Genomic DNA, 15,671 nt, shown 5'->3' with positions numbered 1-15,671 from the left:
CATTTTACCTCCTTACGTAATCCTTTATGTGGCTACTGGAAAGTAGAATACTACAGAGAATCCCTTGAGTGACAGCTACGAGTCTGCTGACATCACATCTAAGATGGCGGCACCCATCAGCAGTTTCATGGCTTCTGGATGTCTACACAAGGAAGGCTTTTGCAGGTAAATAGCATGTATACGTTTAAAAAAATGCCTCTCCAAATCCTCCAAAGAAAGCCTTGTATTCAATAAATAAATAAATAAAAAAGGGGAAGAAAAAACAAACACAAGAACAAAACAAACACAATGCATTCTGTGGATGGCGCCCATGTCAAACAGGCAAACCCCCTGCATTCACTATGCAGAATGGCAGCCACTCGTCACGGGACTTGGATAACAGCAATGATTACTGTTGTAGCGCCTATTACTACAGAGATTACCTTCTTCCACAGCTGTCCCACAGGTATGAAATATGTATTCTTACCGTGATCCAAGCTGGACAAATGTAAACGCTACAATTATAAAAAAAAAAAAAAAAAAAAAAAAAACCACACACCATACCTGGGGCTAGAACGGCACGATTCTGGATAAAATGAGAGCCACAATTTTTTTTGCTTAGAATAAAAAGATCATCTTTCACATTATAAAAAGTAACATCTTTTACATCATACAAAAAGTGCATTTTTTTCCTCCCCAATAAAAATTGCGTTTGATAGATTCGCTGCGCAAATATATATTGTGACATAAATATTGCAATGGTCGCCATTTTATTCTCTAGGGTCTCAGCTACAAAAACACGTGTGTGTGTGTGTGTGTGTGTGTATTATATATATATATATATATATATTTTTTTTTTTTTTTTTTTTTTTTGTAGCAGAGAAAAAAAAAACTGTTTTTAACTTGTAAACACCAAATCTCAGAAAGAGGCTTGATCCTTACGTGGTTAGAAAAGGACAAGTATAACCCAAGCTCGTTTGGCTGTACGTCTCCTATGGATCACAGGAGTGCAATTAGTTTCGCACTCCTGTGATCCGTTTTCTGCAGAGAGCGGAACGTCATCAACGTCAGTCCAGGCACCGCGTCATCCCGACCACGGAGTCTGGACCTGCCAGGTCCCTGGACCGACACCCGACTCAGCCTCTCAGCAAGCCGATGAGAGCCTGAGACGGCTGCTGTGCCCCCTCCACAGCTCAGCGCTCCAGTGAGCAAGGAGGTAGAAGAGCAGAAAGCTGTTACTGACGGCAGCTCTCTACTCACGGAGCTCTGAAAACCAAGTGATCGCTGGTGTTCGATCGCTCGTTTCTCAGTGTTAGAGGTGACGGGGGAACAGATGCTGCATCTACCAAAGTATGAATATGGGGAAAAAAAAAAAAAAATTTCCTTATTTCTCTTTTAATTATTAAAATCGGGCAGCTCTACCTGGGGCCCATCTTTAAATCTGCAGCTTTCATTACGGTAATACCTTGTGATCTGCCATGAAGGTCCTTATTCAGGCACTTCCTTAGTAGAGGGACAACACCATGTCAGTGCCTCCCAGGTATACTCTTGCGTTCTCACCCTATCCTATGCACTTCTGGTGGAGACTACAAGGGGCTTTTGCCACCCACACTATGGAGGCATTGTGGTCATTATCAGGGCGTTCTCCCCGAGAAACATCATGCAGCTATCCCCGTGAAGACAAAGCGTGACTGAAGGAGATCAGCAGCACTGAGATACAACAAGAGGATAAAATAAAGTTGAAAACAAATATTTTAGTTTAAAAAATGCAGTCGTTTGCCATACACAGTGCTAGAGTTTTACATGTACATTAAGTAGAGATTGGCTATGGCCATAAAAAGCTTGATGAGCACCGAATACTGACATTGGTCTAATGGTCTGATCTACATATAATGAATATATATGCCCATGTTTAGAAGCTGCTTTAATCAAGCTCCTTAATTAGAGAACTGGTACAACGGTCATTACTCAGCAGAACTAGGCTTGGTTTGCATTGTATTCACGCTTGTTGTGCTAACTCGCTGTTGTGAAACGCTTATTGTCTGGGACACAAATACTCCATTATCAGTCACTTCTACAAAGAGACGCTTTAGTGAGACTAGCAGTGATCATTGTCCTCAGCTCTTTATGGTGTTCAGACTGAGAAATGGCTCCCAGAGCACCTGTGGTGACATGGTCTATCCCAGTGTATGGTGCGCCGCCTCTAACCATTGTATTCAGAATTCTGAGCGGCTTCTGAAAGCGAGCTGACCAAAGTACACAGCAGCTAACTTTTCCTCTATACTGTGCTTATTCCAATTGTTGTCACTTCCGCGACCAGAATCTCATGCTGGGATGGCAGTGGAGAGGGTACAGACTCCATTCACACTTGTGCAACTCCAAAGCAGTGCAATTTACATTGCAACTTCGATGTAACCTTGGATGGGTGCAATTTGCATGCCACTTTGGCTTTGACTGTTGCATTGATAACATTAAGATGCGACTTTTATGAGTCAATATTGTAGTCTACGGCACTTAAAGTGGTTGTAAAAAGACCTGCAAGACAGAGGCATAATGAGCTAGTATGCTGTAATACTCACCTGAATTTGAAGCCCCCGCTGCAGTGCCTGTACACAGCACCGGCCGGCAACATCGCTCCCGGAGTTTTTTTCCGGGGAAAGTAGGCTCCAGTGCTGTGACTGGCTGGAGCCGCGATGACATCACTCCCACGCATGCGCACGAGAGCCGCAGGTAACAGAACACTTACTGAAGTGCCAATGACGGCACATACAGATATAGGGGATATGCACGGTTTAGGAGATCTCCGGGGTAGCTACAGGTAAGCCTTATTATAGGCTTACCTGTAGCAAAAAGTGGATTGTAAAGGTTTACAACCACTTTAAGTTGCACAAAGGCACATCAAAGTAGTGCAGGAACCTACTTTAAAGTAGATTTGAACAGCTTCCATTGAAATACATGGGCTGCAACTTGTCATGCAACTTTGTGTGTCCAAAGTTGCATGACAAGTCTCATAACTGTGAATGGAGCCTTATACTACTTGACAAGAGTGCTCCTCTATATACTGTATGGCAGGATGCCATTGCCAGCACTGGTAGGACTCAGGCAGAGTGAAAATGTGCCACGTCTCCCACACCCTGGAGGACATAGCACCAATTTATTACCCGGGAATAGTTAGCACAGAGCAAAATCCCATCATGGCCACATCTGTACTAGTGTGCTGCTTGTCCTGAGATGCTTCTTTGATCTACCTTTTATTTGCACTGCCTGTTCTTCCGTTACCTCTTCCTCTCGAGACTGACCTTTCAGTTTAAAAATCAGCTAAATACATTCCATGTTCTTCAAAAGGAAAAAAAAAAAAAAAAAAAAAAAAAGAAGAAGAGGGGGGGGGGGGGGGGGGTTTATCCCCGTTTACACTGGTGCGGCTTGTCATGCTAACAAGTTGGAATGGATCTATTCAGATTAGTGCGACGCCAACTTTTCTGTATCACGCCGATTTGAAAAAGTAGTTCCTGCACTACTTTTGGCAATTTTAGGTGTGACTTTGCATAGACACCTGTGCATGAAGTCGCACAAATGTCAGCCAAGTTGCACTGACAAGCAGCTTTGAAATAATGGGTTTCAAGTGAAGTTGCATGATTTTAAACCCACATTCAATGTGAACCAGGGCTTAAAGTAATACAGTTAAAGTGTTAAACCTCTGTGTAATGGTTTTGCACAGGGAGGCCCCGGACATCCTATTCTGGGGTCCCCGGCCAGTGATCTTGGCTCCTCCTCTTCTCCGAGTGCCCCCATAGCCTGATTGTATTTCCGCTCAGGTTTCTTCCCCCCCCCCCCCCTTAAGTTGCTCTATCCCTGTCTCTTTTCCCATATCGCGCATATTTTCTTGTCCTGTATTCAATTTTTTCCCCTGGAGGCTCCATCTTCACCAGGTCTCTCTTCAGGTCCCTGAACTCCGGCTCTGTGACTGGCTGGAGCCACGATGACATCACTCCCATGCATGCACAGGGAGCCGCCGTTTACGGCACAGAACTCCCAAGGAACGGCCCAGGCCATTCCTTCAGAGCACATGCGCCAATGACGTCATCAGCTGCATATACAATAAATATCTCCTAAACGGTGCATGTTTAAGTGATATTTACAGTACTTAGAAGTAAGCCTTACCTATAGGTACAAGTCAGAGATGCGAGTTTATTCCCACTTTAATTACTATAATTCTTTTGTTTTTTAGTTCTAAATGTTAACTACGGTACATAAAAAAAAAAAAAAGAGATTATATTATATATATATATAATTATTATTATACACACACAATTAAAATTGTAAATGCCATAAAATACAGAAATTATTCAGTAATGAGATTTCATTACTTCACTGACTGTAGAGCAATTGGCTGCCAAGGTTTAGTGCCCACTGCTGTCCTCTAAGCCTAAGGCCCCTTTCACACTAACGTCCCGTTCAGGCCCGCCTGTCAGTTTTTCAGGCGGACCTGAACGGGTGCTCCATAGAGCTCTATGGAGCGTCGGATGTCAGCGGTGACATGTCCGCTGACATCCGACCCGCTCCGATCCGAAAAAGTGTGACGGAGGAAAAAGCTATTTTTCCATCCGTCTGCGGATCGGATCGGATGACGACGGGCACTGCGGTCCGTCGTCATCCGATCTCCCATAGGGGAGAGCGGCGCTGTGACAGGTCCGTCCCTGCACAGTGTGCGGAGACAGACCTGTCATCTCCCTGCTCAGCGGGGATCGGCGGAGTGATCCCCGCTGAGCAAACGGATATCCACAGGGTGGATCAGAACTGATCTGCCCCGTGTGAAAGGACCCTAATATTGGGTGCAGGATGACTGACCTACACTGTAAATACACATGGTACAAGTGACGGTGTATGTACACAGACAGGTAGAACAGCTCCAGATCCACCTACTTCACACATGCATACAGGAGTGGCCTCACCAATTCAGATAAACATCCAGGAAATCGCTCTCTGTGTACATAAACACACGGTGACCACATCTCATGTCTATGGAGTTAAGGGAAACAACTGATACGTTAGGAAACCTGTCCCTTCACCATTTTCCTAAGATAAGTGGCAGAAGAACTGTTTACCTATCCACTCCCTTGGATTTATCTACAAGATCAACTGACCATAATCCAAGACCATTACCCTGTACACATCAATGGAAAACAACATAATCAGAGTTAAATGACCTTAAAGAGGAGGTCCAGCCCCCCCCCCCCCCCCCCCCATGAAAAATTTTAAGTCAGAAGCTACAAATACTGCAGCTGCTGACTTTTAATATAAGGACACCTACCTGTGCAGGGAGCCTGTAATGTCCGCCATTCCTGGTAAGGGAACCCAGCAGTGAAACCTTTCGGATTCACAGCCTGTTCCCTACTGCACATGCGTGAGGTAGGCTGCGCTCTCTAATTGGTCCGACGGAAGGAAGGAGGGGCCTGAACTTCTGTGTTAAAGTGCCAAATGTGGCGCCGCAGGGGAGGGGAGGAGACAGATAAGCAGTTCTTCTTTTGAGTGGAACTCGGCTTTAAACTACTTATAAGAGAGTGTGTTTGTTGGGGGAAGAGAAACTACACCTGTACATATTCTATCACAGCCGAGAAAAATTTATAATTTTAAATTTTATTGCACATGAATATTTGGGTTTTCTTATTTCTCAGGCAGTAGGTGGAGTTCCAAGCTGCTTTTCCCATGTTTTCCCATCTATGGTTATGTGCTTTGCAGAGAGGTCCGAGTACAAAGCTCAGTAGTTCAAGCTGAAAAAAAAAACAACAACATGTACAACTGACAAAGTCACAGCAGCGCTTCATCTTCTTCACTGCCCCTTCCTCTCACTTTTTTAAAATGGTTCTTTATCCTAATAAAAATAGAATTAAAAGTCAGCAGCTACAAATACTGGAGCTGCTGACTTTTAATTATAGGTCGCTTACCTGTCTGAGGATTCAGCACAGTTCTCATCCAAACTGGCTCTACACCAGTCTTTGGGTCCTTGGCATGTTCACTTTGGAAAGCCAGTCTGACTGCTTGTGGTTTCAGAGCCAGCTTCCCACTGCACATGTGCGAGCCGCTCTGCACTGCATATTGTGAATGGTCCAGCAGCCTTCTGGGACCCGTGATGTGTCGTAGAAGGCTGCAGGGGAGGGCCAACTTCTGCTCCTTCAGCCCCTTCCAATGTTTCAATTGAAAAAATTGATTTGCATTCACAAGCCCAGTGAATCCAGGGCTGTTCTGTTGTAATATGCCACCCAGCTGCAGCACACTCAGTCTGTCTCACCATCTTCCTTTCTTTACACCATTGGGAGTCTCTACCCAAGTCTTGCAGCCGGCCCACTAAGCACAACGGCGCACGTGCAGTAGGTTCCCTCCAAAACCACCTGGGATGTGAGACATGAGTATCTCAGGAGGCTGCGGGCTACGTAATTCTCACCCAGGCAAGAAATACAGAAGGAGGAAAGGGAAGGGAACCTGAAAAACGTATTTGCCTAAAATAAATTAACCACTTGAGATCCGCGCTATAGTCAAATGACGGCTACAGCGCGGATCTCCTTTTCCGGGACTACGTCTATTGACGTCGTCCCGTGCACGAGCGGCCTGCACGCCCCCTGGGGGGGGTGCGCGCGGCACTCTCTGTGATTGGCGAGTCTACGAGACTCGCCTGATCACCGATCCGTGCAATGGGTCGATCCCGACCCCTTATCACGTGATCAGCTGTCAGCCAATGACAGCTGATCATGTGATATAACGGAGCCGGTAATCGGCTATTATTCCTCCTCGCGCTGACAGCGCGAGGAGAAAAAAAAAGCCCATCACCGGCGGCCGTGATCGGGACATCAGTCCCGATCACAGCCAGCCCTGCTAGTGCCCACCTGCCCCCTGCTAGTGCCACATTAAAAAAAGTAAGTGCCCCCCGTCAGTGCCACCCAGCAGTGCCCACAATCTGCCTTAACAAAGGTGCTGCACCCCAGTGCCCACATATCCGTGCCCATCAGTGTCATCTACTAGTGCCCAGCAGTGCCACCCATCAGTGCCACCTATCAGTGCCCATCAATCAGTGGTACCTATCAGTGCCCATCCGTGCCACCCATCCGTGCCATCTTATGTGCCCATCAGTGCCCACCAATGCAGCCCATCAGTGCCCACCAATGCAGCCCATCAGTGCCGCCTCATCAGCGCACTTCAATGAAGGAGAAAAATGACCCGTTTGCAAAATTTTATAACAAACTATTAAACATGATTTTTTTTTTGTTTGTTTAGCAAAAAATAAAACTCTCAGCTGTGATTAAATACCACCAAAAGAAAGCTCTATTTGTGGGAAAAAAATGATAAAAGTTTCATTTGGGTACAGTGTTGTATGCCCGTGCAATTGTCATTCAAAGTGCATCAGCGCTGAAAGCTGAAAATTGGTCTGGGACTGAGGGGGGTTTAAGTGCCCAGTAAGCAAGTGGTTAAAAGCCATTCTGTCACAGGAGGGAGTAAAAATAAATGTTAGGGAAAGCAAAAAATAAGGGTGAAAGTTCACAAAACAATGTCAATTCAACGTGAAGACATGATAAAAATAAAAGGAAAGTTTCCTTTCAGTAAAAGCTGCATGTCAAAATTATGAGATTAATGGAAGGTTTATTTTAACAGTGAGAGAATAAAATATCCAGAAAAACGCATTTCAAAAAAAGTTATAAATTGATTTACATTTTTTTGAGTTAAATAAGTATTTGATCCCCCATCAATCAGCAAGATTTCTGGCTCCCAGGTGTCTTCTATACAGGTAACGAGCTGAGATTAGGAGCACTCCTAATCTCAGCTTGTTACCTGTATAAAAGATACCTGTCCACAGAGACAATCAGAATCCAATTTCTCCACTATGGCGTAGCCCTAGACCAAAGAGCTGTCCAAGGATGTCAGGGACAAGATTGTAGCCTTACACAAGGCTGAAATGGGCTAAAAGACCATCGGCCAAGCTGCTTGGCGAGATGGTGACACCCATTGGTTCGATTATTCACAAATAGAAGAAACACAAAATAACTCAATCTCCCTCGATCTGGGGCTCTATGCAAGATTTCACCTGGTAGAGTTTCAATGAATATGAGAATGGTGAGGAATCAGCCCAGAACTACGTGGGAGAATCTTGTCAATGATCTCAAGGCAGCTGGGACCACAGTCACCAAGAAAACAATTGGTAACACACCACGCCGTGAAGGACTGAAATCCTGCAGCTCCCGCAAGGTCCCCCGGCTCTAGAACGCACATGTACAGGCTGTCTGAAGTTTGCTAATGAACATCTGAATGATTCAGAGAACTGGGTGAAAGAGTTGTGGTCAGATGAGACCAAAATCAAGCTCTTTGGCATCAACTCAACTTCCCGTGTTTGGAGGAGGAATGCTGCCTATGAGCCCAAGAACACCACCCCCCACCGTCAAACATGGAGGTGGAAACATTATGCTTTGGGGGTGTATTTCTGTTAAGTGTACAGGACAACTTCACTGCATCAAAGGGACCATGTCACCCAAATCTTGGATGAAAACCTTCTTCCCTCAGCCAGGGAATTGAAAATGGGTTGTGGAAGGGTATTCCAGCATGAAAATGACCCCAAACACACAGCCAAGAAAACAAAGTAGTGGCTCAAGAAGAAGCACATTAATGTCCTAGAGTGGCCTAGCCAGTCTCCAGACCTTAATCCCCACAGGAGATATATGACGGGAGCTGAGGGTTCGAGTTACCAAACATCAGCCTCAAAACCTTAAAGTGGAAGTCCATGCAAAATCTAAAATCCCTGCATCTATACACACCAGGGATCCACCACTAACCCTTCTATCCCTGTAAAGAATAAATGATTATACATACCTTTTTGGAAGCAGATATGACCCGCTCCAACCCGATCTCCAGCGCCGGAAGCTCTGCAGAGGATGACAATGACTGTGAAATGAATGGGAAGTGATGTCACCCATAGAGTTACTATGGGGCTTCTGTTGTCCTCCATCTTTTCTGCACCCGCCTACACAGAAAAGCCGTGGCTGACAGCACAGTGTGGGATTTGGTTGGAGCGGGTCAGATCGGCTTCCAAAAAGGGTATGTATACTAGTTTTTTTCCTTACAGGGATAGAGAGGTTAGTGTTCGATCCCTGGTCTCTATAGATGCAGGGATTTTTTATTTTGCATGGACTTCCACTTTAATGACTTGCAAAGGAACTGCAAAGAGGAGTGGGACAAAATTTCTCTTGAGATGCATGCAAACCTGGTGGACAGCTACAAGAAACATCTGACCTCTTTGATTGGCAAAAAGGGTTTTTCCACCAAGTACTAAGTCATGTTTTGTGAAGGGGTCAAAGAGGAAGTAAACCCTAATGGGTTTTACTTCCTTTTTTGTCCCCTGCAAAGTAAAAGCATAATGTGCTAGTATGCATTGCATACTAGCACATGCTGTGACACTTACCTGCAATGAAGCCTGCTCTGTCCCCACTGGAGGCCGCATCCACGTTCACCCCTCTTCCTTCCGGGGGCCGCGGACGCCGGCTCTGTGACTGGCATGTGTGCGGGAGCCACCAGTCATGGCACACGCTAGTGAAGAAATGGCACAGAGGGACGTTTGTTCATAGCACATGTGTCAATGACATTGTCCACGCAGTACAGAGTAAATAAACGTGTGCCGTTTAGGAGATATTTACAGTACCAATAGTAAGCCTTATTATAGGATTACCTGTAGGTACAACCTCTTTAAAATAAAATCACCATTAAAATCATAAACTGATCATTTCTTTGTCAGTGGGCAAACCTACAAAATCACCAGGGGATCAAACACTTTTTCCCCTCACTGTAGACGCAGATGTGGAACGCACAACGTCTCAGCCTGGTACGGTGACTGGAATCACATTAAACCAAGGGGAATATTGTGTGACCCTGACTATTAGCAGACCCCATAACATTACATAACAGTGTCAGTAAACAAATCCAGTGTTTGTTATTCTGATGTAGCTGCCCAAAATAACTGAATAGGCAAGAGAGGAGTTTATTAACCACTTGCCCACTGGGCACTTCCTAGCCAGACCAATTTTCAGCTTTCGGTGCTCTCACACTTTGAATGACTGTACCCAAATAAAATTTTTGTCAAAAAGGACTGAAAATTCAGTAAAAGCCCACACTGTATTTGCGCAGCGATCATTCAAATACAATTTTTTTAAGAATTACTTTAATGAATTAAAAAAAAAATTTAAATTAAAATAAAAAATAACCAGTAAAGTTAGCCCATTTTTTTTGCATAATGTGAAAGATTTTACATTGCCAGAATCGTGATCTTCTCAATCTAAGCAAAAAAAAAAAAAAAAAGTTGCGATTCTCATTTTGCCCAGAATCACAGCTGAGAACCCCAATAGTTGCATCACAGCTAAATACAGGGTAATAATTACAAAAAGCTTGACATGTTTCGCTGGGAACAGCTTCTTCAGGAGATATATATATATATATATATATAATTCTGACACTGTTATATATGATCAAACCAAAACAGCTGAGCTCTCCCACAGCATTGGAAATATAGTTGTACAGAACTCTCCTTGTCAGTATCGGCAGAGATGGAACCTCCAAGCAGTATCTAAGATGCAAATCAGTGCAGCATAGATAGTATCAGATAAGTTGGCCATATATAGCGGGTCGCTCTTCAGAGCTATATGGTAATATCCACCGGCTATCTGCCCACTGGTAGTATCTGCTTTTACGGTTGTATCTAAAAAAAAGAGACTTTTGGGTTTTCTGCAGATTTACCGCTAATGCCGCCGACCCCCCCAAGTGTGAAATGTAGCCTAAAGTGTGTGGTAACACACCACAAGAGCACATGGGGGGGGGGGGGGAGAGATGGCCGCGGTCTGATGAGACTTCACAAAAGACAATCAAGCTGCGCAAATACAAAATGTGCCTTAGTTTACCGCATACCTTTATTAGAACACACCAAGCATGAGTCTTAGAGGAGTATTTTTATTTGCAAAGTAACATTTTGGCCGCAACACCGCTTAAAGTGGTTGTAAACCCTTACAAACCACTTTGACCTACAGGTAAGCCTAGATTAAGGCTTACCTGTAGGTCCAAGAAATATCTCCTAAACCTACACGTTTAGGAGATATTTGCCGAAAGATAGGCACCGCTGTCTACGGCCCGTGCAAGCGCACTGAGCGCGCCGCTGTAAACGGCGACATGCCGCGAGTGGCGGCTCCCGTGCATATGCGCGGGAGCGACGTCATCGCGGCTTCGCCGGACAGCGGCGGAGCAGCGAGAACCACCGAGAAGATGGATGCGCCGGACTACAGGGGACAGCTGTGACTTCGCTGGCTCCTATGTCAGGTAAGTGACACATAATGGACTACTATGCGATGCATAGGAATCCATTATGCTTTACCTTTGCAGGGAATCAAAGAGGAAGTAAACTCATCAGGGTTTACTTCCTCTTTAAAGCAGGGTTCCACCCTAAAGTGGAACCTCCGCTGATCGGAACCCTCCCCCCCCTCCGGTGTCACAATTGGCACCTTTCAGGGGGGAGGGGGGTACAGATACCTGTCAAAGACAGGTATTTACACCCACTTCCGGGCATAGACTCCCGTGGGAGTCTACGCCATTTCCTGTCCTGCCGCGCTGTCTGCTGGGACACACACGGGTCTCAGAGACAGCGGGGGAGGAGGAAGGCATTTGCTCACACTGAGAGGGAGGGGGAGGGCATTCGCTCACACTGAGGGGGAGGGGGAGGAGGAGGGCATTCGCTCACACTGAGGGGGGCATTCGCTCACACTGAGGGGGGCATTCGCTCACACTGAGGGGGGGGGGGGGAGGAGGGCATTCGCGCTCACACTGAGGGGGGGGGGGAGGAGGGCATTCGCTCACACTGAGGGGGGGGGGGGGGAGGAGGGCATTCGCTCACACTGGGGGGGGGGGGGGGAGGAGGGCATTCGCTCACACTGGGGGGGGAGGAGGGCATTCGCTCACACTGAGGGGGGGGGGCCTTCGCTCACACTGAGGGGGGGGGAGGAGGGCATTCGCTCACACTGGGGGGGGGGGGGGAGGAGGGCATTCGCTCACACTGAGAGGGGGGGGGGGGGGGGGAGGAGGGCATTCGCTCACACTGGGGGGGGGGGGGAGGAGGGCATTCGCTCACACTGAGAGGGGGGGGGGGAGGAGGGCATTCGCTCACACTGAGGGGGGGGGGGGGAGGAGGGCATTCGCTCACACTGAGGGGGGGGGGGGAGGAGGGCATTCGCTCACACTGAGGGGGGGGGGGGGGGGGGAGGAGGGCATTCGCTCACACTGAGGGGGGGGGGGGAGGGCATTCACTCACACTGAGGGGGGGGGGGGGAGGAGGGCATTCGCTCACACTGAGGGGGGGGGGCATTCGCTCACACTGAGGGGGGGGGGGGGGAGGGCATTCGCTCACACTGAGGGGGGGGGGGGGGGAGGGCATTCGCTCACACTGAGGGGGGGGGGAGGGCATTCGCTCACACTGAGGGGGGGGGGGAGGAGGGCATTCGCTTACACTGAGGGGGGGGGAGGAGGGCATTCGCTCACACTGAGGGGGGGGGGGGAGGAGGGCATTCGCTCACACTGAGGGGGGGGAGGAGGGCATTCGCTCACACTGAGGGGGGGGAGGAGGGCATTCGCTCACACTGAGGGGGGGGAGGAGGGCATTCGCTCACACTGAGGGGGGGGAGGAGGGCATTCGCTCACACTGAGGGGGGGGAGGAGGGCATTCGCTCACACTGAGGGGGGGGAGGAGGGCATTCGCTCACACTGAGGGGGGGGAGGAGGGCATTCGCTCACACTGAGGGGGGGGAGGAGGGCATTCGCTCACACTGAGGGGGGGGGGGGGAGGAGGGCATTCGCTCACACTGAGGGGGGGGGGGGGGGAGGAGGGCATTCGCTCACACTGGGGGGGGGGGGGGAGGAGGGCATTCGCTCACACTGAGGGGGGGGGGGGGGAGGGCATTCGCTCACACTGAGGGGGGGGGGGGGAGGAGGGCATTCGCTCACACTGAGGGGGGGGGGGGGAGGATGGCATTCGCTCACACTGAGGGGGGGGGGGGGAGGAGGGCATTCGCTCACACTGAGGGGGGGGGGGGGAGGAGGGCATTCGCTCACACTGAGGGGGGGGGGGAGGGCATTTGCTCACACTGAGGGGGGGGGAGGGCATTTGCTCACACTGAGGGGGGGGGAGGGCATTCGCTCACACTGAGGGGGGGGAGGGCATTCGCTCACACTGAGGGGGGGGAGGGCATTCGCTCACACTGAGGGGGGAGGGGTGTGTGGAGGGCATTCGCTCACACTGAGGGGGGAGGGGTGTGTGGAGGGCATTTGCTCACACTGAGGGTGGGGGAGGGGTGGAAGAGTGGCAGTAGATCTGCTGAGAATGGCAGGGGGTATAATTCCTGTCATGGCTGCAAAACATGTGTACACACCCCGCCGCTGCCACAAGAGTAAAAGGGGGAGTAAAAACAGCTCAATCGCAGGGTATTATTACCCCCCAGTAATAAGCATAAACAAACAGGGCCGGTGCTACCACTAGGCAAACTAGGCAGCCGCCTAGGGCGCCCAGGCACTGTTTTCCCTACTCTCTTTGTCTTCTGACAGTCTCTGCACTGTGTAGGTTTTCGATGTGGTGGTGACCGTATGCAGGGGATGCCTCCGTCTGCTCTCTGAAGCATGTAACTAACTCAAGCGGCAGCCGTCCCGTCCGTAAGTAATGTCAGAGGTGCAGCACTGGAGGACTATGTCCTGACAGAGCTCTCCCTTCCGGCCTGTTTTGTACAGCAGCAGCCTGTGCTATAGCCTAACTGGATCCGAGTAGTGGGCGCTCCGGTGCTGGCGACAGCTGGAGCCTAGAGGCACCAAGGTGGGGTTTGTTCCTGGCACCGACAGGGCCGTCGGATGCATGTAGGACATGTGTGTGTGAATAACACTGACATTGTATTAGGAATCAGGTAGGCCAGTGTAAGGGTCAGGTAGGTCAGAGGTAGGGATAAGGTAGGTCAGTGTTAATGTCAGGTAGGTCAGAGGTAGGGATAAGGTAGGTCAGCGTTAATGGCAGGTAGGACAGGGGTAGGGATAATGTAGATCAGTGTGGGGGTCAGGTAGGTCAGTGTAAGGGTCAGGTAGGTTACATGGACAGGGAAAGTGGGTGGAGTCAGGGGCGGAGCCAATGGGGCAGCAAAATTAGGTTTTGCATAGGGTGTCAAATATCCTTGCAGCATCCCTGTAAACAATTCCGGGACAGTAGTACAACAATCCATAGCATAGAAACCAACACAGACGAGGGGCCTGGAACGCGTTATTGAACCGGACGCAAAGGTGTTGAAAACGCGTCAATCATCATAGAGACATATAGGGGGAAATCTACTAGACCCCGAGCACACGGAACATGGGGCAGCTCAGCATAGTAACCAATCAGCTGCTAACTTCAGTTTGCTCAATTAAGTTTTGACAATAAAATTTGGAAGCTGATTGGTTACTATGCAGAGCTCCATCAGACCCAGGCTCAGTAGATCTCCCCACAGACACAATCGGTGCGGTCAGGTATCACAGTGGATGTATCTTCGGCCTTACTGGGCGGGGGGAGGGGGTCGGGTACTGCACACACCAGCCCCATCCCCCTCTGCCCTGCCAATGTCCTCAACTATCCCAACCAAGCCATTCTCCACAGGAAAGGCCACTTCCCGTTTCCACCTCTGACGTCACGGGCCACACAATATAAGCTGGCACTACAGCCTGACAGACTCTATGGCAGGACCGACACCCACCACACCATGGCACTTACTCTCCCCAACCACCGCCTTCAGCCCAGTCGGCGCCATGTCGTTTTATCCAAACGCCTCCAGCCGCCAACGACTACGGTCCCCCGAAACTTCGGCCACTTCCGCGTGCTGACGTCACGGGAGCTGGTGACATCACGGGAGGAGCAGGAAGCCCGTTGTTAAGGGGCGGGCTCCTGGTTGCTGGGAGGCGACCTGGGCGAACCAATGACACCAGCCATTTGCTACAGACCGTTCCAGGTAGTTTGAGGCGTAGACGGGCGACTGGAAAGCCTGCTCCATTGGCCGAAATGTAAAGTGGGGGAGGAGTTTGGCAAACGGGCGTTGAATATTGCTGTCAAGAAGGACCGTATTGGTTGCTATGGGCGTTGCGGAAGGGAAGTTGTTTGCAAGGAGTTGGACCTAGGGTGGGCGCAGGAACGTTTAGCGACGCTATTGGTTGGATCTTACTGACGTAACCAGCGGGAAATACAAATGATTGGTGGAGGCGTGTGGGGGAAGCTGACAGATGATTGCGCGTACTTCTGCTTTGTTATGTATGAGAATTGAAAGATCCCCCACCCTGTAAACAATGGAGCGTGATATCCCATGTTAATACTGTATATATAATGTATACACACGCTGCCAACTTTATTAGGTACACCTGATGAATTGCTTGGTAACAAATTGTTAATCAGCCAATCACATGGCAGCAACTCAATGCATTTAGGCATCTAGACGTGGTGAAGACAACTTGCTGAAGTTCAAACCAAGCATCAGAATGGGGAAGAAAGAGGATTTAAGTGACATTGAACATGGCATGGTTGGTGGTGGCTGACGGGCTGGTCTGAGTATTTCAATAACTGCTGATCTACTGGGATTATGTACAACCATCTCTAGGATTTACAGAGAATGGTCCGGAAA

At 48.8% G+C, this 15,671-nt stretch overlaps 1 protein-coding gene across 1 annotated transcript in view; it reads right to left on the bottom strand.

Annotated features, from left to right (window-relative positions):
- Positions 1-14,959, bottom strand: part of STXBP2 (syntaxin binding protein 2) — an 84,316-nt gene extending 69,357 nt beyond the window's left edge. Inside the window, exon 1 of the mRNA XM_077469979.1 lies at positions 14,774-14,959. Coding sequence (XP_077326105.1) covers positions 14,774-14,810 — 37 coding nt within the window. The 5' untranslated portion in view covers positions 14,811-14,959. The remainder of the gene's footprint in view (positions 1-14,773) is intronic.
- Between the last annotated feature and the right edge of the window lie 712 nt (positions 14,960-15,671).

Source organism: Lithobates pipiens, unplaced genomic scaffold (genome assembly GCF_037356315.1).
Source record: "Lithobates pipiens isolate NorthernLeopardFrog02 unplaced genomic scaffold, aLitPip1_a1.2 Scaffold_8, whole genome shotgun sequence".
NCBI classification, from domain to species: domain Eukaryota; kingdom Metazoa; phylum Chordata; class Amphibia; order Anura; family Ranidae; genus Lithobates; species Lithobates pipiens.
This window is presented reverse-complemented; position numbering and strand designations above follow the sequence as displayed.